Raw genomic sequence first — 25,197 nt, forward strand, 5'->3', positions numbered from 1 at the left:
TTCCAGTGTCTCACCAGCCACTGCACATCAGCTTTGCAATCTGACCTCTCCCACCTCCTCCCAACATGAGGGGGAGCACTTAGCTGTTCTGCTCTCTGTACAAGAAACATATAATGAAAGCCTAAGGTATTTGTGCAGGGTGTTCCTACCAGGGGCACTGAGACTGTATCTAGCTTTCCTCTTTGCCTTGAAAGTGCACCTCCTTGAACAGGGGGACAATTGTCCCACGTCCTGCAGAAGGCTTGTCTCCTGCGTAGCTCACCTTCAGAAGGTGGATGCTATGCTGTCCAAGAAGAGTCTCAGTCTCATTTGCCGAGGTATCTCCGGAGAGAACACTTTCAGGACTGGAGTGTGGGAAAAACACAGTGTTCAGAAGCCTCAATCCTGAACTGCCAGAGCCATGAAGGGAGCCCCAAGTCCTCATCAGGACTTGCCCAGGAAATGGCAGCTCTGCCGATCTATGCAGCTGATTCAGTGGAAGAGGACCTGAGGGTACTGACTGACAGAGCTGAACATGAGCCAGTTTGTGTCCAGGCAGTCAAGAAGGCCAACGGCATCCTGGCCTGTATCAGCAATAGGGCAGCCAGCAGGGCCAGGGCAGTGATCATCCCCCTGTACTCGGCACTGGTGAGGCTGCATCTTGAATCCTATGTTCAGTTCTGGCCTCCTCACTACAAGAGAGACACTGAGGTGCTGAACAGGGTCCAGAAAAGGACAACAGACCTGGTGAAGGGTCTGCAGAATAAGTCTTACAGGAACAGCTGAGGGAACTGGAGGTGTTTATAGAAGAGAAGGCTCAGGGGGACCTTATTGCTCTCTACAACTACCTGAAAGGAGGTTGTAGTGAGGTGGCGGTTGGTCTCTTCTTCCAAGTAACAAGCAATAGGACAAGAGGAAATGGCCTCAAGCTGCACCAGGGGAGGCTTAGGTTTGGTTATATTAGGAAAAAATTTATACACAGAGAGGATGATCAGGTATTGGAACAGGCTGACCAGGGAAGTGGTGGAATCACCATCCCTGAAGGTGTTCAAAAACTGTGTAGATAAGGCATGAGAACCTCAGTGACATGGTTTAGTGGAGGTCTTGGCAGTCCTGGGGTAATGGTTGAATGCGATGGTCTTAAAGGTCTTTTCCAACCTAGCTGATCCTTTGATTCTGTGAAAACTGGAATGCAAGCTCTTCTGTCATTAAGGAAGATAAAGGTATTAATCTGACCTATCTGCATTCCTTCATTTCTAAAGAATGCAATGTTGGGGCATCAGTAACAACTCTGTCTTTAACATCGCTGATCCCTAAGGGTGGCCAGGTAATTAGGTTGTTTGATTTCTTGAGACTAGAGAAAAAGCCAGTAAGCCCACAGTGGGCACACGGACAGTAACTGCTTTGTAGCTCTGTAAAACAAGATGCTCACCCATCTGTCCAGTCTTGTGAATCCATTCACTTTGATTCCACTGACAGACACAGAAGGGCAGGCTAACTTCAGCATTCACAGGTGACATTGGTAGATGTTTTCCCCACACACAATGGGTTTTACTATAGCAATTAGAAGATTCATCATTTGCTATAAGGGCTCTAAAGCAGATGAAAACTACTCATAAAACTAGATTTAAATCACCTCAACTTTAGTATATCACCCCAGACACTGCACAATTGCTGGAAAAGGTGTTGACTAATCCTAAATAAATGCATGTGAGGGTGAAAACAGAGATGAACTTGGTCTCTGTGGTGCTCACAGCACTGTATCAGTGCAATAGCCTAATCTAAAACAAAGTCTTCAGCTTGTTCTACCACAAGACTTAAACAAGACAAAGCTGCACACCTGCTCATCTTCCTAACTCGTCAAACTAATAGCAAACAAGGAGGGGAAGGAAGAAAATACGATGGATGTTGCCGTAATCATTACAGTGTATCCTCCAGTGTCCTCAGACACATTACTCCTTTAACACCTGACATCATACCTCCCCACCGCAAATTTTGGGTGAAGCCTTAATGAAGCTGTGACATCCACTGCTAAAACTCACAAACTAAATATTCTGTGCTTTAGTGCAAGCAGCAACTCAGCTTGTATGGTTTTTTGGGATCACTGCAGCAAGTCGTGAATGATGTATGAAATGAAAAATCCCTACTCACTGCACACAATTTGGGTAGTAAAATCTCCCCAGAATATTAAAATAAGCATTTAAATGTGTCATTTTACTTTTGTTCTGTGCCCAGCAGACTCCCCCATCTTTCCCCAAGAACATGCAGATACCTAAGCTATCACCAGAGAATGAGAAAGTATGCTCAAAAGTAAAATAGGTTGGTTCAGTTCACGCAGTGTTTCCAGGAAAAGATACAGGAACCTGGAGCAAACCAGACAGAATTATACTGGAGACATGTGCAGGCCTCTCTCCAAACACAATTTTTTGGTCGTTTTTTAAAGTAATATCTAATCTCATCAGCCTGACTCTTTAACTTGATTGACCTTTGGAGATTGCATTAAGGAAGAAACAACAGAACGCTCAATGTTGTTAGGACCATGAGAAGAAACATTTGATATAAATATCATGTGTGCAGCTAGACATCATTTATGTTGGGACAAATACAGCAACATGCTTTGGCTTCAAGCCTTTATTCTTTCTTGCCCCTTTATTGGAACTTTTTTCCCTGCTTACATTTTGGTGTTGACCAAAGAACCAAATGTCTGCTGCCATAATTTAGCTATTCCCTGACTGCAAGGGCTGCTTTCATCTGTTTTCTAGTAAGTGCCTGTCATATTCTTCATATCCTAATCATGGAGCAGCTGGTAGAATCCAATAGGGCTTTTTCCCTGCGTTTATTTTGAGGTTTTTTTGCAGGCAAGAGGTGAGGTGGTGGTGGTGGCAATAGCAACAGGGATACAGAACACAGAGAAATGTTGGGTAACTCTCAGTAGGGATTTCTTCCTTACCAGAACTTCTGTATGCAATGGGAAGCCTGGGTTCACACACCACTACTCCCATCCAGAATGACAGATCTCCAGAATTAATCTTGCAGCAAAAGCATTCAGTTTGGAATACACAAACTGTCAGTCTTCCCCAGTCACTAAAAAGTAGGGAGCTGTCCAGTTTGCTGGTGTTCCCTTTGAGCAGGGGGAGAATGGAAAAGTGACAGCAAGACTGCAAATCTACAGAAGAGTGATCTACCCAGATGCAGCTGTCTTGGTGACTGCATTTAGTTTTAGGAAAAGAAAGCAGGGGTCCCATCTAAACACAACTGATGTTATCTTCTCTTGACAAGTTTTCTTAAATTTGCAATTTAGTAATTTTTCCTCCCCAAATATTATTGATGAGGTCGGACAGTCACCTACATCAGCATCATGTATCTGTCATCTTTGATATTCTGAAATTTCAGCAGAGAAAGAGGAGTAGCTATTAACTCTTGCTTCTTCGCATAAAAACTAGAGCCATAACTACTTCTGCCACTCATATGTAGCAGAAGGGAGAAAGGATTACAGTGGTCACCAGATGCATGTCACTGAAGCAGGGGCAGACACAAGAACTTTGCAGGTCATATTCCATCCATCAGCAGTAGTGCCTTCAACCAGCAACACTGTAGTGAGGCTGAAGTAGCGGTAACCCTTGTATGTTGGATCATGAGGGGTTTTCTGTTGTAACCAACCGAGAGGAAGGCAGTAAATACAGTGCTAATATGTGGTCTATTCTTCCTATCAGGAAGATGCTGTCTTTGGATGTCACCACCCAGTCTGGAAAGCAAGGCATTGCTGGAAGCTACTATAGCACATGGGCTATGGAACTGTGCTTTTCCATGTGTCTTTTCTCAACAGAGAAGCACACCAGGCCTAGGTTAGATTTGGTTCCACAAGAGGTCAGCTAGATCTTAAGGATTCAAAGAAGCAGTGCTTAAAAGCATACATAAAACAGTTATTCAAAGTTTAGGAAGGCAAGAGAGTTGGTTCTTGAGTGCCTTGCAGGGATAGTGGTTTCCAGGCTTACACTGACAAAAATCACATCTTTCCACTTATGCAAGATTTTCGGGGAAAGTAAACATGCTTGCAGTGATTTTCTAAATTTGTTTCCTTCCCATTCATTTTTTCCCCCTTCTGTTTTCTGGAGTGGAAAGGAATACTTGTCCCTATACCAGCAATTTTATACTCTAGAAAAACAACACTATACTACTTACATAATATTGACAGTGCTGCACAACTAAACCAAACAGGAGGCATGTAGGAGTTGGTGGCAAGAACTAACTTTTCCAAAAAATACACCTTAAAACCAGAAGGATCAGCTTACGAGGAGGAAGAGATGGACTTCCAAAGAAAAGGATTTGTGGCAGTTAAAATGAAAGTATCGGACAAAAAAAAAGAGTGGTTATACGTCTTCTAAAATAACACACACATATATAAAATAGATAAAAATGACGTTTTCACAACAGGAAAACTGTTTATCTGCCAACATGGTAAGACTATGTGATTAATAATATTACTTTGAATAGCTAGTTCCAGAGTTGTTTGTCCAGATGCAGTACATTCCTATCAAGACTGGTAATCTAACATATTGCAGTAATTTTTTGCAAATATATACTAGCTTTTACTCAGAGTAAACATCAAGGATCTTTTAGTAGAGGAGGTGTATTTGTCTAAGGAGGGTAAAGAAGTGGATGAAAGCAGTCATCTGCTTACCACAGCAGGAAGAGGTTGTTCTGGTGCTCATCTTCAAACTACTCCATGGACAAATTGTTGAAATTGTAATGGGCGCTACCACCTACCCTACCACATTTCAGATGTTCTCTTATAAAATATGTATGTACATTTTATCTATAATTACGAGATGAGAACCTACTTGAAAGACATAAGGAATAGGGAGAAATAGCAAGATGTTGTTAGGGCTATTACAAGAAAATGCTCGGGCTATGCTGCACCTGGAGACAGAGAGTAATTGGGACCCTGACAGGGACGCGTCAGGGATCATAATGAAAGGCCGAAGAAGGGCGCAGAAGACACCCATCTTTGGATGTGCGCTTGTGAAGTAGTCGTTTGTTTCTCTTTCTTTTGCTTGCTGATTCTTTTTACGTGCAGTTCACCCCGCATTATGACTGAATTAGGTAAGGAGGTGCTGGATGAAGCGGTCTTGGTGAACTTCAGAGTACAGCCAGGCTCATTAAAACCAGCACACTTGCTGCAGTGTTTGCAGCATTTCCTGTAGGCTTAAAGATTGTTTTAATAAATGAAATTCTAAGGAGAGAGAATATATTTTAATTCATTTTTTTAGTGTTCCATGTTATAAGTGTTCAGTGTCATGCTGGATCTTTTTTTTTTGTTGTTGTTTAAGTACTGTATGGAGTATAAAAATGTATAAATTTAATGTCTTAACAAAAATTAAAACATCCTTCTGAAAGCCTGAAGCTAAGTACACAGGAAATCTTCATTAGCACAGTTTTGGAACATGAAGAGAAAGTGAACTGAGAACCCACGATTCATAAACATCAATACTTTTGATAAAGTTTTGTTCCACCTCTTGCTGCTGTCTCACAGGAAAACTGTGGAGAGCAGAGCCCATGAGCTGCTCATGGGTTGTAAGAGACAAGCCTAGAGTTAGACCCTTAAATCATCCACTGGCAGTTTGATTTGGGGAGGTAGTATGTAGGATTAGCATACAAATAACTATCCTTTCTGTCAGAGAAAGAGGGCAAGGTTGCTACAGGTGTCAAAACTTTGACTGACGTCCTAGACATGGCAGCAAGGTGCCGGGCCAGGAGCAGAGAGCTGTGGGTTTGAGCAGGGGGCGAGGGAAAGATGTCATGCTGTGGGCAGGAATAATTGCTGGACAGTACATAGCATATGAAAAACAAGGGCACAGCAATTCACAAGAAGTTTGCAGCCAAAGCCATTCCGATTTTAAATATTTGGCTTTACGAAGGTCTCTAAATTAACAGGCCCTACAGCTATCAATAGGATTATTCAGTGCACAAGTCAAGCACGTAGCAAACATTTCTAGGATTAGAGTTAATGTTATTTTAGTATAAAGTGTTCTTAAATGTATCAGATTACAGATTAAATAAGGAAGCCAGCAAAAACTAGTGCAGAACAGCTCCTTATTGAAACTACACTCCCCCTTCTTGACATTTTGTATGAGGCAGACACATTAGGCTTATAAAAATTTCTTTGAAAAGTTTGGGGGATTTTTTTTGTAAACCCAAGTCTCAAATTCCAGAAACTTCTGAATTCTGTGTAAAATTAACTCAATACAAATTAGAAAGTGGAGAAATGCAATTTGTTTCTTTATGGGAAGATGAATTTTTAAGTTTTCTACTATTTAAAACAAACAAATTTTTTTTTTTTTTTTAATGGCAATTTTGAGAAAGAGTAGTAGCTCTGAGGGTCCTGACTTCAGAACAGTCCTGGCTTCAGAAAAAGAGTTCTACAGAAGCAACCACAGTGACAGAAGATGAGAACTAAGACAATAATTCACAGTGATTGCAAGTGTTATTACCATCCCTAACCCATAGCATGTAACTCACTTAAGTTATCACTATCCAGAAATCCTTCCAAGAAATTTATCTGAAAGGCAAAGCCAAGTTCAGTGATTGTTACTGGAAGCATTTTTGAAGTTGATCAGCAATAATAAATTCTGTTTCTTAGAGCAGACGTATTTAAAGTGAGAGTTAATTATTAAATCTGTATTTGCATCAACTTTCCTCAAATAAATATTTCTCTTTAAGGTATCTGGAAAGAAAAAATCATAAAATTTAAAAAATATAATTTATTTTGTCCCTTGGAACAAGAACACTGTTCAATGCAGGTCTACAATATAATAAATACTGTTCAGTAAGTCAGAACCTGAGACTCTGCTTATCATGATATTTATGACTTGGATGCTTATCTTGAACAAAATTATGTTTGATTCACAAGCATTTTTCACATTTTCATATGGATAGAAAAGTGGTAACTCCTGTACCTAAAGTCCAAAGGTTCAAGCTTGGTTCAAAATAAAGGTGAGGTATGAAAGGGGCAACAGAAAAGCAAGGGAACATTTGGAACCTGGTGTAGTATAGCGTCTAATTTCTTTATATAGTGTCTTTCTAAGCCAATATATCATCACTTACAGCTTATCCAAATGTATAATTTGACTTATTCTCACTCACTTACTCTCACCTCCCCCAAATGTAGAAAAGATACAATAAAATCCCTGATGTTCTCTGCTCTTGCTTCCCCCCAAATAATTGTATCTTGGCATGTTGTGCAATTCTCACTTTCATCCACTATGTGCCAACATAAGACATTATCATTTTTGCAAAAGAAAAGATGAAAAGCTTAAATTCCAGTACTGCAGAATGTCACTTCACTCAAGACCTGCAGGAGAATTTCCTGAGAAAATTCATTCTTGAACATGTTGTTCTCTTTTATAAAAGTAGCCATGTTCTGCTAGTGAAAAGTTCCCTTTGTGTTGTGTTTTGTTATAAAATAAACAAAATAGGGTTCAGTCTAATCCCAAAGGAAAATATTTTGCAGTTAATAATTGAGCCTACTGTAGTCTTTGAAAAATAAGTGCTAAATACTTTCTAGGTGCTGGTAGCTGCAGTTTGGTAGCTCCCAGTGAAATTGGAAGAGGGACTGAACTGTGAACCAGCTATACAATCACTCCATCGTGATATTTTAGAACATGTTTAAACTAAACCTGCAACTAATCATACTGATTGCTATCAAGACACTCAACTGTTAGCATACACTTAAAGTCTGTCTTAATTGGTTTTAGAGAAGAAGGGACCATCATCATGTTGCAAGAACCTGTACAACATGGGGTGCAGAATTCCACCATGATTCCCGAGTAAATATATATGTATCATACCAAGCCCACATGCAGAGAGGACATGAACATGGAGAGCTTGCAAGGTATCGTAGCTGTATACTGGTCCATTTTGATACACGGCCTGCTCAAGATCAAATCTGGGTGAACTACATATCCTATTGTTTGAGCAATTTATATTTTCCCTAATACGTGGTCTAGATCTGATACTACTTTTGTGATTTTTTTGTTTGGCCCAGGTTTCTGAATGTTTCTAGCCCATTACCTGATGAGGTAAAGCTAGCTCTTCCATCCATTCCTTTTCAGGAAGATGGTGATTTGATAGATTGAGACATACACCTAAGAAAGCAGCACACTCTATAGATGACTTATACAGCCTTTTCTCTTTCTAAATATGAATCGACTGATTACCCATAGCCATTTTAAAAAGTACCCATCATGCACTGTAAGACTCAAGTGTCGAAAGGCTAATGATTCAGAGTATAACTCAGGAAGGTGTAAAACAACAGTACCAAAATTACATTACAAGTTTTACACCTACTTCCCTGTAAAGTTTTTTGACAATGAAGACTCATTGTTTCAGATGTTTCTGTCAGAAGAACTATTAAAAAAAAAAAAAAAAAAAAAAAAAAATCAAGAACATTTTGACTAGGGGAAAAAAAAAGTCAATTTTGTAACTATTACTTAGATTTATTTAAAAGGTCAACCATTACAACACTAAGGAATCTGTTGGGAATTTTGCTATCAAAAACCCAATGCATTTTGTATGGTAGACTCAAAATACGGATTCTTAAGGACAGCAACAATTAAGACTAATTTAATTTAGAAATCATTTGAGTATTGTGTACTGTGTATTTTGGTTTCCAAGTCCACCAAGAAATATATTTAACTTCAGTGAGAAGTTAAGAGAAAGCAATTCCTATAGTCAGGGGGGGCTGTAACAATACTGTCCATTTGATTAACATCAAGGAGGAATGTAATCTATTATCTGGAACATGTGAAGACTATAGCAAATACAACAAATTCAGTAAGAATTTTTTTTTTTTTTTTTTAGTTACATGGTTGACTTGTTTTTCAGTTTTGGGTAAAAACCCCACAAAACCAATTAAAGTTTCAAACAAACTAAATTATTTTTATTTATTTTCAAGGAACAGATATGCAGCAGAAATCAGAACTTACTACAGACACCTCTGTGCAAGGCTGTAAGAGCTAAACATTCTTCTACTACATTACCCATAGATGCATTTTTCACATATAGTTCTGGCCAAAAATGCAGAAAGTTTCCAATTAAAGCTTGGATGTCAAATCACATCATAATATAGTTGACGATATTATTTTTAAAGTAATTTTAATATGGGTGTTATTTAAAATCTATTTTATAAAAAACACTAGTCATAAATTCCATTCTGAGGAAAAATTCAGCAAGGAAGAGATCAAGAAAGTTGCATTTCTTTTAAAAGAGAACACAAAAAATACTAACTCAGTCCTACAGAATTGCTCTTTCACCAAATTTTACCCCATCTTCTGGCATTGCAGATTTACCTAGGCTGCCCCCAAATCACTGCTTATATTAAGCTTTATTGAGCTGCGATGCGTTGACAAATATCTGTGTCGGAAAATAATTTTCCATCAAAATACACCGTACTGTAGTAAGGTAATGAAGAAGCTGCAGGACAGGCTTTAAGAAGCACTGTACTTTCATCTGAAAAGTCTCCTGAAAGTCTTTGAACATTTCCAGGGGATTAATGAGGTATTTTGACAACTCACAAGAAGCTCCTGGTTTTCAAGAAGCCTTATAAGAGGGAACATTCACATTCTTGGAAATTAAACTGTGTATTTTAAGCCACTAAAAATAACACAATTATTAAAAATTTGGCAGCTCTGAAGAAAAATACCAGCAGATACAGGGAAACACATGGAACTACTGAAGAGTGTCAAACTTGAGTACACACATTTTACAGCATTTCAACATGACTTGAACACCAATTTTAACAGCTTAATTGAATGTTTCTTATTAAAAGCTACCACAGATGAGCTAAAATAAGAACAAGCTAAACTAGCCAGAGTGTAACTAAATCAAAAGCATTATTCTTTGCAAGTTGGTGGATTAACTGTGCATACACACATTACGCTCCTTGTAGTACACCTTTATACCTTCAACAACTGTTAAAGTGTTTGAAGGCTTTCTAAACCTTTGGCAATTAATGGGAGAGAGAGACAGTAGAGTATTCCTGCCTTTTTCTCTTTTTTTAAGACATTCTAAATCATACAATTAATATAAATTTAGATGGACTTTCATCTCGTGTAGCAAAATTAGAACAAGCAGACCACTACACCTGCCTTTTCTGTATAGATTTTAAAATATTCTTAGGACCTATTCCTACAAGCTAGTACTCCCTTGAATACTTCAATGCACTGCAACAAGGATATTAATGTACAAACCACAGTTCAGTTTTGCAAAGCTTTAGTGAAGAAAGCAGAGTTTTCTTTAGCCTCTCTGCTGTAAATACCTCATTACTCCTGAAAACTCAGGGTGCTTAAATCTTTAAAGATCCACCCTTATTTAACCAAGCTGGGCAAGAAGTATGCAGATGTGTCATTTTGAAATAACCTTATAACAGGTAGTGGGTTGTAAGGTGTCAATGCAATAAATGCATTGATGAGAGCTTGTATCTTTGTGTTTGCAATACCTAAAGTGCACTTTTCACCACCCGAGAAATAGAATCTGCTCATCGGTACCAGGCTACAAGATGTTTTAAGTCTAAGTACTCCTATGTAGTAATTTTTAAATAATAATTGCTTTTAGAGTGTGAGCAGTTGTACAGGAAAAAAGCAGCTCTCTAAACTCTACTCTTTTCATTCTGCACCCTTTCACAAACTAAATATTTTACAGAGGTAGCATCGTTAAGATACTTATGGGTGAACACTTTACTTTCTGTAGTCACATCTCATTATTTACAAGGTCTCATTCAATATATGTGGCCTGTCTCAGGTCTTCAAACCAGCAAATGGGAAGAAAAAAACCCAAAAAGATCTGGCCCTGTCTTCAGGAATAGTGATCTACCCATTTTCACAGCTGTTCAGTGGTACTCTTAAAGTCTGCAGTACATTTACAAGCAAAATCAATAACCAGGTTGGGCAGTGGAGGTGGGGGTGGACTTCTGTGTCACCACACTTTCCACCTCTGATAGTGTTTCAGGGCAAAAAATTCCACCCCAATATATTAGCTTGGTTAATCCTTTTCCTATGATCTGTTTGCCTGGTTAGGAAAATTATGCAAAAAGTAATAAAAGTTCTAATTCAATTTCTATGTTAAGAGATGGGTTTGAGGAAAAAAAAAAATAAATCAGAAACCATATTCTTTGTGTTTACTAAGAGATATGCACTCCAACATTTAGTGTCATGGAGCTGGAGTTAAAACCAGAAACGGTGAAGATAATTTAGCTGCATGAATGCCTGCTCTTCAGTAAAATGCTGCCAAAATTAAATAGGAATGAAACAGCACTTTGTAGTCATTGGTCGCTCAGCAGGGTTTGCGTAGTTAAAAACCTAAGTGAAAAGGGTGATTGACCTACATTGCTACTAGCTTAGCACAGCTGTACTTTCATATTTTTGCTGCATCCGAGGAAGCTCATTATTTAATACAACTGAGTTACATGTAATTGTCGGTCTTTCATTTTACACTTTCAGGGGCCAGATATGAATCTCAAATGTGCGGCAGGCATTACTGTGCATCTGGAAATATCCGCAGCTGCCCATTTGCACGCAAGGCTAAGAGACAGGATTGCACATAGTTGCACCTGAAATCAGGAGGCTGCCCAGGGGTAGGAGGACCTCAGAAATATGCAGAAATCAAATGAGCAGATGGAACAGAAAGCAAATCCGTTGGCACCCCAAAGGCAAATGTTCCACTGTTTCCCTACTGTTTTGAGCAGAAGCAACCCAGAACACACAACCAAAGCACATTTCACACAACTCATACCTGCAGTTTAAATAAGTAATAACATTCCAGTTAACAACCAGTTTGACAGGTTAACAGCCCAAGGGCTGTTAACATAATGACTGGTCATTAATGGCAGTAATGACAGATTTCAAAGGGAATATTGTGCTTGTAAATGGACATGCTGCCAGTCAGAAGAGCGGACAGAGCAGGATAGGCTGATACATTAAGATGTCACCATACAGCTCTGGAGGGAAAAGGGCGGAAAAAAAAAATTCTTGCATATTTCACTTACTGTAAATGGACTTGAAATACTGGTGTAAACCTAAGTTCCTTAAATTAAGTCTTCACTTCCTAACCCAGGAGTGTATAAGCAGGCGACAGAAGCCTGCAGGGGAATTACACTCTGCATATCATTTCCACCGAGTGTGTTATTTCTAACACTGAGTGCTTTCCTTACTCAAGTCAGTTCTCATCCTTGTTAACAAAACAGAGTTCATTCCTGCTATGGCCACCCTGATACCTTTGGTGTCATACACCACCTCTGAAACCATTGGAGTGACTTATATGAATCAGTTTCCAGAGTAAAGCCTCTCACACCCAAAGCACCTCCCAAGCTCCTTACCTCATTAAAGATTTCTTTCATACCCTCAACATCCCCCAATCCAGAAAAAAAAAGGTTTTAATACAATAAAATTAACTAATTTTACCAAAGCAGAGAGCTAAAGCAAAGCAAGTTTTGAAGTTCTGAAGATTTAGAGTATTTATGAAAAGCATAAAGTGGATACCTCAGTGCTCAAATGCAGAAGTTCGTGCAGAGTGAGTTTAGTTTTTCAGCAGGCATCTCTAAATGAGAGATACTGGGAAGTATCTTTGCAGATAGCCAAAGACACAATCACAGTTTGTGAATTTAACCATGAATGCTAAAGCACCCAAACTGGGTACGTTATTGCTTATAGCATCTGTACAATGGTTGTCTTATTGAAAGACATAATGAACACAGAAAGACAAGTTAATAAGCAATTTTACTCTTTATAGTATCGTTCAAGCCACGTATCCTCTAGAGGGCACCACATAAATTAATAGGGAGCTAGAACATTTTCATATGTAGCAAAGATTCCTTTTATGGCTGAAAAGAAAAAGAAAAATAAATAAGAGGATAGTTTGAAACTGTAACTGAACCCTAATCTGATCATTAGTACAAAGTAATTTGTTCTTTAAATTCATTTCAAGTGGGTTGCTAAATATGAAAGCTTATTTGACTACAAAGCTAGAGAACATTTAACTATTTTCTACATTAGCATTAAAAAGATCACTTTTATAGGTTCACTGCATAGCTAAGTAGATAAGACGCAATGAGGCAAATGACTATCTGCAATTACCTTAAGTGCATCAGTTTGAAATTTAGTGTAAATACCAAGTTTAAATCTATGCACTCACAAGTATCGCTAAAAAAAGGTTCATGACAAGATAGCTTCATTAAGATTTGATAAACCCAGAGACAAAAAAAAAAAAAAAAAAAAATCAGAGATTTAAAACTGATATTTTTTGTGTATGCTGGTTTCACTGGAGCAGAAATAGTTACTGTGTATGAACAAACATCTGAAACGCCTGTTTTGAATGTGTGTGTTCATGACAGACAGAAAGTACACTCTCCTTTCTCTAAATCACTTAATATGAATTTTAACAATCTGTTAGCAAAATATTTACTCTTGTTACACCTTCAAAGACCAGAGAGCAACACTGTGTGTGTAAGCACGTGCACACATTCATGCTGGGGAAATATGCGTTGCTCATATCTCAACTACTAGATAACTTTTGGTTTTGATTTTAAACGTTTGATTTTAAAACATGGGATCTGCTGCACTAACACTAAGGAGATCTGGCAAGTTCAAAGTCTCCAGTAAATTTGGAACTCAGATCAAACAGTCATAGCGGAGTTTTTTCTCTCCTGCATGCACTTATTGTAGAAAGATCCCTAAAATGGGTTTTGAAAATTAGGATGTTACCTTCCCCCCAGAAGCTGTTCTCACCCCTCTCTACAGACACACACTTTAAGATCAAAAGTTACATTCACAAAAGTTAGGTTCATGTACAACAATTCCCTTTAATTCAAACAGTTCCCTGCCAATCTTTAAAAAGTAAGGTTTTGTTACCTACTTCTTTGGCAGATTTAACACAATGGCTTTAAGATGCAGACCTCTATGCTAAATTCCCAGCACTCTACCTTACATTCATTTCAGAGTTTTAATGGGTAGCTGAGCACTTCACCACCGAGTAGTCCATGCCCACGTCTGGAGAACCTTATCTGCCATGCAGCCTCAGCTGAACAAATGCATTTGTGAAGATTTTTGTTCCACTCTAGAAAAAACAGGCTGTAACATCGAGAGCCAGAGTAGCAATAGCTGTTAATGGTTTAGTTTTGATTCCTGTTCTGACCTACCCATGCTGTACAATATGGGAAACTGACTGGTGTGTGGGAATCTCTTATTTGGTACCTGTGCTTAAACTGATCTTGTAAGTTAACACATCCAAAGAGAATTTTAATTTTTCCCCAATGTATTACTGCCTTCAATGTCCCTTTAAAAGGAAAAGGCATCACTATGGGGGCAGAGGAAATATTCCCAGAAGTTCATGTTAGCCTGGAGCAGCTAGTCTCACTAGGCCCTCTCTACAGGGAACGGATGAAAGGTGCTACTATAGGAAATAGGTGCTCTGAATCACCCCAGAGAACCTTTTTCTCTCTGTTTACTATTGAGATCTGAGGGAGATTGAAGTTCCTGATTAAACTTAGTTGCTGCAAAGTAGCCCTATTTATTTATACAATCTGCAGATAAACTTGCCTTGTACTGCTCATCACCACGTTGCTACAAGTTACACCTCAAATGCCTTTGCGAATGTAGATTCCCAAGCAACAAAGAACATAGAAAAATTAGATGACTATTTGCTGTCTCAGTAGTGGCAACAGGTTATTCAGTGTTCCACTCAGGTCACTGAGTTAAATCAGGACCAAAATGGATTTGATCCTACTAGCTAAATGGTTATTTTAGCAGTGGGAAGACAGTTGGTCATCTTGGTCCAGCTTCTAACCGCTAAATGGCAACATTCATAAAGGCTTCTAGTGCCACAAATTAAATCCCTTGGCAAACTAAAAGGATGAAAGTGGGTTAAGTGAAGACAAATGAAAGCACCCCTTACTTACAGAGTCCAAACCCTGCATTGAAGCTAGCAAAAACCATGCGAGCAGTTTCAGGCTGCTGTACCTGGCTACCACTGTGCTGCTTGGAGGAGGAGCAGACCAACAGCTCCTGGGAGCATGGTGCTGTGGAAAGCACAGGCAGGGTTTACTTTCTCCCTCCTCTGAGCACAGAACCCCAGTATTAGCACCAGAAAACTGGCAACCACCTTCATGACCTGGTTATTCGTTCTTTTTGATTCAGATTTTAGTTTTATCTCTGTACCTTACTATTTGCCTTCTCATCCTCCATATATACTCAGCCTTGCAGCCCTCAAGTACTGCTTATGCCATAGCAACTACACAGTGAGGACTGAGCAGATTTTCCAAGTCTGTCAGTGAATATAAGAAGGCCTACCTCAGATAGTCTCTGCGACAAAGGATAAGGTTGGCTTTGGTGTACAAGGTAGAGCCCACCTCCCCCAGGCGACAGTCACAGCAGGCACATTTCAGGCAGTCTTCATGCCAATATTTGTCCAGGGCCTTTAGAAGATACCGGTCTTTAATCTTACGGTTGCAGCCAGCACAACCTTTCGGCTTGGTGTCTGGCTGGACTGAGAGCATTTGTATACCTGAAATACAACAAGAGAAGAGAAGAGTGAAAATAGATATTCTCTCGAGTACAAGTCTCACGCTTTTCTTCCTCCCCCCCGCCAGTTTGTTAAAAAAGCAGTGGTGTAGATCGGATGCAACAACCCAGATAGTCCACAGCAAGCTGAAAACAATGCTAAGATAAATTTGAGAGCAGAAACTTCCACGGCTCTAGGTTCCACAGCTTCTCTTTAACACTTTATTTGGCTGGTCTCTTTGCTGAAAAGAAATAGGATTAAAAATTTAAAATAAGAAATAAAAACAGTTCAGTTGAAAAGTCATCCACTTTCACCCAAAGTACACAATATTTAGCAACCAAAATTTTAAATAAACAGCATATCTGTGGCGGCAAACATAACGAAATCTACATATTTGGACCTATTTGCACTATCTTTATAAAATATGAAAGCACTCCAGATTCTAAAAAAGAGAAAACTGAAGCTGTTAGAGGCTCGGGGCCACAGTTTTATGGGAGGTTTGATGCAGACATTTTGGTGTTGGTGGGGGGAATGTCTAGTTTTTTAAGATTTCAGTTCTTCTTATGACTCATGAATGAAGCCATCAGACCTCCAGAGACTTCAGTATCAGCATCTCCAGTTACAACCTGCAGTGTAAGGACCTTCTGAAAGATCTAAAAGGTCAGAGAGTTGCCAATTTGTCAAAGGAAACACAAAACGAGAGACAAACAAACAAAAACACCACCCCAAGCCTCCAGCTCCCTTCGTATCAACAAAATATAAAAACCCCTGCCCCACTTTCCAATCTCCGTTTTAGCCAACAGCTAGTTCAGGACAAGGAGTACAGTAGTGTCCATTAAGTGCATATATATACCTTTAGAAGTAATAGCAGAGAGCATTTAAAAACCAATTCAAATGTCTGAACCACAGTTAAAGGGAGGGAACTGGTAAAAGTGGAACACAGTTGAGAGTTGGTACACAGAGCACTGCAGCCAGCTTCCAGAGATCCATACAAAAATCAATTGCCCTCAGTTTTACAGTAAATGGGGAGAGAAGGTCACTGCCCCAAAGTGCTTACAGACTGGTCTCTCTAGGTTAATCCCACGAACTGCCATCCCATTACACTCAGACCAATCTCTGAAAGTCATTCCTTAGAATAAACAAAATCACAGCTCTGTGGATGCTTTGCTGGACATCAGACAGGTACCAGAGAGGAAGAGAGAACTGACACACTGTTAGGCTAGCTCACTGTCTGAAAGACAAACAGAAACATAACTTTAAAAAAAAATGCTACTCATTAGAGTGCATTTGGATATTACAATGAGATTTGTCAAGACTGGGCAACAAATGCTGTTGCCAACAAGCAAATCCTACCCCAAAATTCAGGGTACAGCACCCTGTTATTACCCAGAAACTGCGAAAGGTCAAATAGTCTTGCAACAAAGAAAAGCAAATTCAAGAGCTCATCAAGAATGCTCCAACACCTACTGGTAAGAATGCTTTACAGTCCCAGCTTCTATCAACAGGTATTGGTTGGTGCTATAATACACCCTTATAGACAGGCAGGCTCAGGAAGCTAGAACAAGTTGGGGTTTGGTTTTGGGTTTTTGTTTGTTTGTTTCTTTAAACAGCCTGTACAAGGAAAACACAAAAATTAGTGCAATCTTTGAGGCAATAGTACAGTGTGTCTTTATGGATATCAGCACTACAGAGACAAGAGGTTAAATGCTATGCTGGCTGAGGCGTCCCAGAGATCTCTATGAATACGTGTACCTGGAATACATGGAATTTATGTGGACCACAGCAACCATAGAGCCAGTGAAGTGACTTTCCAGGATTACCAAGCTGAACTCCCAAATTTCACCTGAGAAGCTGATCACTGAATCAGAAATAGTAATTCTTATTGTGACATGTAAGTACAAAAGCCTTGCTCCCCGCTTAGTAATATGCTCTCTATTGAACATTTTGGAGTGATATATTTACCTGCTAAATTAGCTGTTCAGTTATATGCCGACAGTTCTCCTAGTGGGCACCTTGAGGTGCCACAGCAGTACTGGTGCACAGCATTGAAAACTCGTAACAAAAGTGTAAGATCTGTATTTTTCTACCCATAAGTATAAAAAATGGCTCTGCTACCTTCCTGTTACTCCCCAGTCAATGCTACTCTCATAGCTACTACACCACGTACAGACTCAAGACGCGCTTGTCGCTCACAGGAGGGAGGATGATGTCTACCGACCTGCATAGGGTTCTGCAGTGTGTGGCAGATCTGGGAAAGAAAACACACTTCTCATCTTGAGCAAGCACCGTGAGACAAAGGCTGAGCCTTTACAGTATTTTCAGTTGCCAACTATCTCCTCTAAATCCAGGGTACATAAATGAAGCAGCAAAATAACACTGCTATGAATAAATTCTAAAAGCAGTGAAATAATACGAGAGATTTTTGGAAAAGAACCTACACCAGACTGTAAAAGAAAGTCCTGTCGGAACTCTAATCAGCTTTGCTAGGTCAAAAAGCCTTAAACTGTAAAGTTGAGTACCATGGCAGAGTATAAATATCTGCTAAGTGCCAACAACAAACTTATCCCCAGCCCCTCTTTTCTGTCACATAAAGGACAAATGCCTAACACTGGCCACAATTTCTATCAGCTTCTTGGAACTCAGTTAAAAAAGTTCAGAAGCAAGAAGGGTGTTCTAGGACTTTAATCTTTAGCTTGAGGGAAACCAGGATAAAGTAGGAGCTAACACAGTTAAAGGCTTTAAAGAAAAAATCTTAATGTAAAAATTTTGTCGCCTGATAAGGAAGCAGGTTAGAGAGTGAAGGCTGACAGCCTCTGATCCAGGCATATCTACTGTCCTACGCCATCTGAAAGGAACAAGATGCCGCAGAAATATGGCTAAACAAGCGAGCATCTGAACAAATTGCAATAATCAAGGCTGATAATTCCTGAGGTATATGCTGCAAACAGGAGGTTACTGTATTACAAATAAAACTGCAGATTGCACAGTCTTGCACATACCCCTGCACAACTTTTGAGACATTTTCTACTGATGAGGAAAGTAGACAGAGCACTGTCATTCATGCTGGTTAGCCCAAACCTTCTTGTAGAGGCAAGTGAAAAGGGGCAGGCACCCCACAGAAGTCGTGTTAGCAACCCCGCGCATCTATTTTCCTGAGGCTGAGAGAGAAGGTGGTGCTGACATTCCCCTGGCAGCATCTTCAGATTAGGGATTCAATCTGCAGCAGCTTTTGGAGGAAATGAATGCTTTTTTCCTCTGATAGATCTGATATTTTTACACTTTACTTGCAATGAAGCTGCTTCTATTTTAATGAAGATTAAAAAAAAAAAAAAATTGAATCCCCAAACTACTGCTTCTTTATAAAATAAAAGTTACTCTCTTTTTCAAGAGTAGAAAGGTTCTAAACAAAAACAAAGCACAAAACAGCGCTCTAAAAAGTGTTTTACATATCTCCAAATTCTTTGCACATGCCCTTTTCTTTACATGCCCTGGATTAAGTAACTTAATTTTGAAAACAGAACATTTTTTTACTTTCTTCTGTATTGTACGAGTCACCTTAATGCAGATCACCTCACCGATCATCTCTCTCCCCTTTAACACTCCCATTATATCGCCGATGCAGTTACACTTTTCAGATATGTGCTTGTGTCTTTTTAGTTCTCAATTTGGCAATAAGAATACCGGCACCTTGCTGTCAGCCGGCTTTTCACAGGCTGCAGTTTAGGTACCCATTTATTTCTTAGGATGCAGAAAGGACCCCTTCAGAGCCTGACAGCACCTACAAAACCATCCAAACTCCTCGCTGCTGAAATACCAGGTAGCAGCACACAGCACTGCTGCCTGGCTGCCCTCCTCTCCCTTGGGAAAGCAGAGCTTATAGAGCACTTCCAAAAAAAAAAATCCCATACAACAAGTGCTACACCCAGACTGTTAAATAAATAAATAAAATCAAGGCCAGTTTTCCCTTCAGTCATGCAGAGTACTACCCATGCTCTGCATCACAGAGCATATCTGTTCTTAAAACAGAGAGATTTCAGTGCCTAGTCTGTCACTGTCAAACAAGCCCTTTTTATTTCACCCCAATATGCTTTCAAGGGCTTTCTCTACCCTTCCCTCCATCCCAGTCCCCAAGATACTACACATAAACTGCAGAGCTGTGCAGGAATCAGACTTCTTCATCACCATCCACCACCCTTAGGATTTTTGAAGGGAGAACTCAATAATCTGCTTTGCAGGTTTTTGAATTTCCCTCAGTCTCCACAGATAAGTTCAATGCCACTGACTCCCATCCCTGGTTATTGTTATTATTGTGTGATGAAACACTATCAACTGATTTGTAGCTATGATTTCTGGATAAAGAGGAAGATTTCTGGAAAAAGCTAAATTAGGCTCCTGGAAGAAGGCAGAGAAACAAAAACCCATCTCGCTCCAATCATCACCCTTCTCAAAAATCAAAGGGAATGAATATTTGACATAATGAACTGTATTTTGTTAGTGATTTAGTGGCATCTACAAGCAAAATTGGCTCCTGATGATGCTGAGTGCAGCACACACAAAACCCACAGAACTCAGTTTCTGGTTTGTGGTACAGACAGTCTTTAAAAGGCATGTTAAAGGAGGAAGAGGTAGATATTATTACATGCTGGATCACTTGAAAACTTTGAAAGACCATTCTCCTTTGCAGAGGCACACACACAAGGACAGTAGTATGTTCAGCATACCTATAGTACATACAGTAGTATGCATTGCCTCTACTGGAATCAGTTTGGAGCAACTTAAGTATCAGTGCACTGGTCTTCAACAGACAGCATACTGAAAATATAGAGTCAACATGAGAGTTAGAGATCTAGTAGAAGATAAAAAGAATACTTTTACGATGCTTTCCCACTTTGTAGCTTCATCCTAAAAACATTCAGAGGTCCAGTAATTCAGGATAATACACACAGAGATTTAAAGAGAAAAAAGTAGTTAAGGTTTCAAAAGCAAAGAAACATTTCAGAACTCGCATGTAGCACATCAGGAGTCGTAACTAGTTTTAGACTGGCATGTAAATTGTTCTGTGGAAAATTCTTACTGCCTCCGAGACCCTGCTATTCTGTGTTATTTGACAGTTTAAGGGAAATCATAATTAAAAAAAGAGACATAAATAATAGCCTGTGCAGTGTGGTGCACAGAAATAAGTAGAACCATTTCATTTAAACTCTGGTGAGCTTTTAATTGCCTGGATTGCATTGTGAACCAGCCTAACGGTTGATTGCCTCCATTATGCTCTCTTGTTCTGTGCAATTCATCCGCACAGTCTCAGCTTCTGTAGTTAACACAACAAAGTAACCGCAACTCCATAACACTCAGGGGTTCTTAAAGAAATATAGAAGTAAGGATTTTAGTACTCTGGATGTAGTCTCTTCTCCAGACTTTTGAGTTAATTTTCCATGCTATGTAACTAAACTTCACCTCTGGCCCGTTCTTCTGCAGAGGAATCTGATTTTTTTTCTTCATTATTTTGGGATTTTTTTTTTTTTTTCATAAGAGAGGTGAGCTGGGAAGGGGTGGTGGAAGAGAAGAGGTTAGGTAAAAACTAAAAATGGGAATGCAGTCCCACAGCTGGGCGCAGTGATACAGCTTAAAAGAATTTGGCCAACATGGCTAGTCGATTGCCAAGAGACACCAAAGAAAAGATTTCTTTTTGAAAGCTAGATTGGGCCTAAAAGCTTGTTTCTTTCTGTTCAGTGGCCCAGAGCATCCCTGCAGGCTGTAGCCCCCTAAGGGACAACGCAGCAAATAAATGTACCCAGATCTCAGGGACAGGGGGTGCTTAGCTATGTCCCTACCGCTGTCGTGTCCCCCCCCACATCTCTCCCTCCAGCTCTCTTCACACACACACACACACGTTTTTTGAGCAGCGGTGCTGGGAACCAATTTGATTCCCTTTTCTCCAATGCAGCTGCAAGGCTCAGAGATACTGACATTTTTCCACTCTTATCAGTTTAATTACAGTTACCATGGCAGCAAAGTGCTAGTGCTTGGCAAAGGCCAACAAGAGATTTGCAAGACTGAGTTCAATTTTGATGCAGCTCACATGCAAAATAAAAAAATAAATAAGAAACATACACTCTCCAACAAAGAATCCCTTTCGGAGTTGGACGCTCAACCCTTTTGTGCTAATTCCTTTCCGAGCACGGCGGGGACGGGGCGATGGGGAAAGGAGAGAGGAAAGGGAGACGCCGGGGAAAGCGTGCGGCGGCATTCGGTGCACCCCGCAAAACAAGCGGGTTTGAGCAGCGGTCCCACAAAGCCCCATTTTGGGGCTCTTTAGAGCACACTCAGGCTCTCGCCAGGGCAACGCACTGGGGGTCGACGAGGGAAGAGAAGTGCTCTCGGTGCTCCCCCCACCACCACCCCTCCCACTTACAGCGCGCCGCTCCGGCTCGGTGCGCGCTACACCGGGAGACCGCCGCCTTACCAAAACTTTTCTCCTTTTTCTGCATGAGTTGATTTACGGGCGCCTGGAGAGCTCCTTCTCATTGAAGCACTGAATCCCGGAAAAGTAGCAAGTGCTTCCCCGGTTCGGGTCAAGTGAGCGGGAGTGCGGCGCGGCGCAGCCCCGGGGAGGCGAGGGGCGGGGGGGGACGGACGGCGGGAGGAGGGGAGGGGGAGACCGGGAAGGTGGGGGTATCCCCCGAGCCGCCGGCCGCGCACGGAGATGGCGAGCGGCAAAGCCACATGGTCCCCTAACTCTACCCGTAAACCTGTAATCCCAGTGGTCTCTTAGCTTTGTTTTAACAAATGGGTTTGATTAAACTGTCACATGCGGCGTTAGCATACCATATAGTGCTCGGGATGAAGGGAGGAAAGGGGGGCGGACGGGGGGAGGGGGGGTGTGAAAAAAAGAAAGGCCCGCAGACAGAAGTACTGTTTCATAACGCCAGCCCGGCTGCCCATCTCCGCACCTGTCCAAGGGACGCTGCCCGAGCCCGGATGCCCCTCGCAGCCCGGCTCCCCCCGGCAGTTTTTTGCTACCCCCAAGCCCGCTCTGCCCACCCCCCACCCCCGCCGGCTCCCCCCACCTCGACGGCAGCCGCGCTCCTCCGCCGCTCTGCCCAAACGGTTAACCCGGCACCGAACCAGTTGCAAATTAAACTGCTGTACGGGGAGGCTTGTGGATTAAAGCCGGGGAGTGGGAAATTAACCGAGTCCCTTGATAATTAAAAGCACGTTTCGGGAAGCTCTGGAAGAAGCAATAATAATAATAACAGTAATAACGGGGGGGGGGGGGGGGGAGTGGTAGTGGTGCTGCAATTCATTGTTAACTTTGCTATTTCTCGAGACATACAGTTGGATGGGTTTCGCTCAGCATCCTCTGCTTGCATGTATTTCATGTCTCATCATAAAAATAATGAAGCCTCACATGATTTAAACAAAACAGTCTCAGCAGAGCTGCAGCTTGAGTGAAAGTTGCAGTGCAGAGATGTGTGTGTGTGTATTGCAGCCCCGGCTTATGACTCAGAGAGAGGGAAAGGGAGAGAGGGAGAGTGATGCAGACACATACACAAATGACCCAAAGCTTATGTACACAGTTGCCTCACTTACCTTCTCAATTAAGCGATACAGGGGAGGCAGTTCAATAAGCACAGTGGCTGCTTTGTAGCTCTTCTCCTTGGAAAAGGTCAAAAAGAAGCATTGTTTGGGGAAAAAAAATAAAGAGGGGGTGGGAGAGGTGGGGAGGGAGATCGCTATTCTTTAAGTTTAAAATAATGAGGTCCTCAAGGATCCGCCAAGTAATTGTGTTGACCGTATCCGAGCTACAGGTGTCCTCCTTTTAGTATCTTGCAGTCCAAGGCTGGCTGTCTCCGTCCTGGCTGAAGACAACTTACCTAAAGCAGCGTGTGAGGAGCCGAGTTGAATGAAGTCAGGGCTTTATCAGCTGCAAAATGCAATCCCTTACCAGCCAGACATAATACAGCAAAAGAAAAGGTCACTCAGTTATTACTGAGCCAGCAGAGCCCAGGCAGCTCTTGTGGAAGACCACAGAGAAGCAGCTCCCTTCCGATTTAAGGCTATTTACCTCTCTCCCCCTCCACCCACCCTTCCTCTCCCCCCTCCCAACTCCCCCCTTTCTCTCTCCCTCTCTCTTTCTCTCTCGTTCTGCAGCTCGCTCAAGTACAGCCGCCCTCGGAAAGTGCAAAGCAGCCAGGAGACAGATTGGGCTTTGTTGGTAATTTCCCATGGTGAAAATTTACAAGCCTGCAAGTGCAGTCAGCAAAACCACATGCATATGCTAGACACAAACACCAGGGACACACGCACACGCAAGTGACCTCTACTGAAACGGCTCAGGATCACCTTCCCAGAGAGAGCTCCCGAAACAGACTAGGGAAATAGGGGAGCGCCCCCCCCCGCCCCCCCAAATACTTTGCTTAAACAAAACAATAAGTTGCCTACGCAATTTTTTTTTTTAAGACAGAAAAATGGCAAGATACATATCTCTCTATTAATGAGTAATGAGAAAAATCCCTGAAGGTGAAAACGCTGCCTCTCTCCGTCCTGGATCTGAGCTGCTCAGAGAGGAGTGGAAACTCTGGCATGAAAGTTTCCCGCTCTCCAACACGGTCCCCGGCCCCACTTGCCACATGCCACCACCTTCCCTACACTTTTCAGGCTGAACGCAGAAGACAGACAAGCTGTTTCCCCCTTAGCATCCTCGCCCCAAGAGCTGAAGACAGATCCCGATTCCCTACTTAGTGGTGGAGGCTGGAGGGGACACACAATAGAAACAGGTGTGTTATAGGTGTTGAGCACCCTTGACCAAGAGACAGACAGACATGCAAACACAGAAGAGGTATAGCACGCTTTGATATTCAGCCCTGATCCCAGATGATTGTTTCTTCGTGTTTTATAAGATGTTGAGCCTAGCCTACTGTAAATAAAGTTAAAAAAAAAAAAGAAAAATCCAAAGCATCTTCCTCTAAGAGCCATCTGCAGTTGGAGAAAGACCAGATTAAGAATTTGTGAATACAGTTTTCAGACTTCAAAGTGAATATCTGTTGTCTGCTATTAGAAGCACCACACTAGATTTCCACAAAGCTTTGAAAGATGTCAGCTTATAATATACCCTAAATTTGAATGACATTCATATTGTAGAAGTCTTTCAAGACCCAAGAAAGATTTAAAAGCATTGAAGTGCTCTGCCATCTACACCCCTCCCTCATATATTCCAGCAGTTCTAATAAAAATCAAAGCAACCTCAGAAATGCATATGTTTAGGACAGGTTCTCCCCACCACCAGCCGCTCAACTAAGCTTCTCTCTCCCCCTCTCCTTTTTTTTTTTTATAATTATATATATATTCCTGGAACAAGCATACTGTGCAATGAACAGTTCTTGAATCTCTTGCCCCCTCTCCCTCTGAGTAGTAACAAAACTCAGCCACAACCAACCTGAGCAAAAACCCGAAAAGAACAACCAGAGGCAGCAGACTAATAGAGCCCCCTTCTCCTGATCTGATCTGCACATAGAGAAAAGCAAAACTTGACAGAAACCTGCTTCTCTCCTGCACGCACCCATACACTCAGAAGAGCCTGACTTCCCTCTGTTTATAGACTACCTCTGCCACAACCACTCTGGAAATACAGCAGTGAGAGTGAGTGTGTGTGTGTGTGTCTCTCTCTCC

General features: G+C 41.1%; 1 protein-coding gene across 5 annotated transcripts in view; it reads right to left on the reverse strand.

Moving 5' to 3' along the window:
• The window catches only part of LMO3 (LIM domain only 3), a 62,617-nt gene extending 37,476 nt beyond the window's left edge, over positions 1 to 25,141 (reverse strand). Inside the window, exons 1-3 of one of the 5 annotated variants that reach the window (XM_062616741.1) lie at positions 23,403 to 23,605; positions 23,119 to 23,184; positions 15,318 to 15,531 (exon numbers count right to left, since the gene is read on the reverse strand). In XM_062616741.1, the coding sequence (XP_062472725.1) occupies positions 15,318 to 15,523 (206 nt within the window). In that variant the 5' untranslated portion in view covers positions 15,524 to 15,531; positions 23,119 to 23,184; positions 23,403 to 23,605. Of the gene's footprint in view, positions 1 to 15,317; positions 15,532 to 21,991; positions 22,146 to 23,118; positions 23,185 to 23,402; positions 23,606 to 23,846; positions 23,872 to 24,964 lie in introns of those variants that run through there. The other 4 variants (XM_062616739.1, XM_062616743.1, XM_062616742.1 and 1 more) reach the window with 4 other exon arrangements.
• Between the last annotated feature and the right edge of the window lie 56 nt (positions 25,142 to 25,197).

This window comes from Pezoporus occidentalis, unplaced genomic scaffold (genome assembly GCF_034315485.1).
Source record: "Pezoporus occidentalis ecotype Australia unplaced genomic scaffold, CSIRO_AGI_Poc_V1 ctg19, whole genome shotgun sequence".
NCBI classification, from domain to species: Eukaryota; Metazoa; Chordata; class Aves; order Psittaciformes; family Psittacidae; genus Pezoporus; species Pezoporus occidentalis.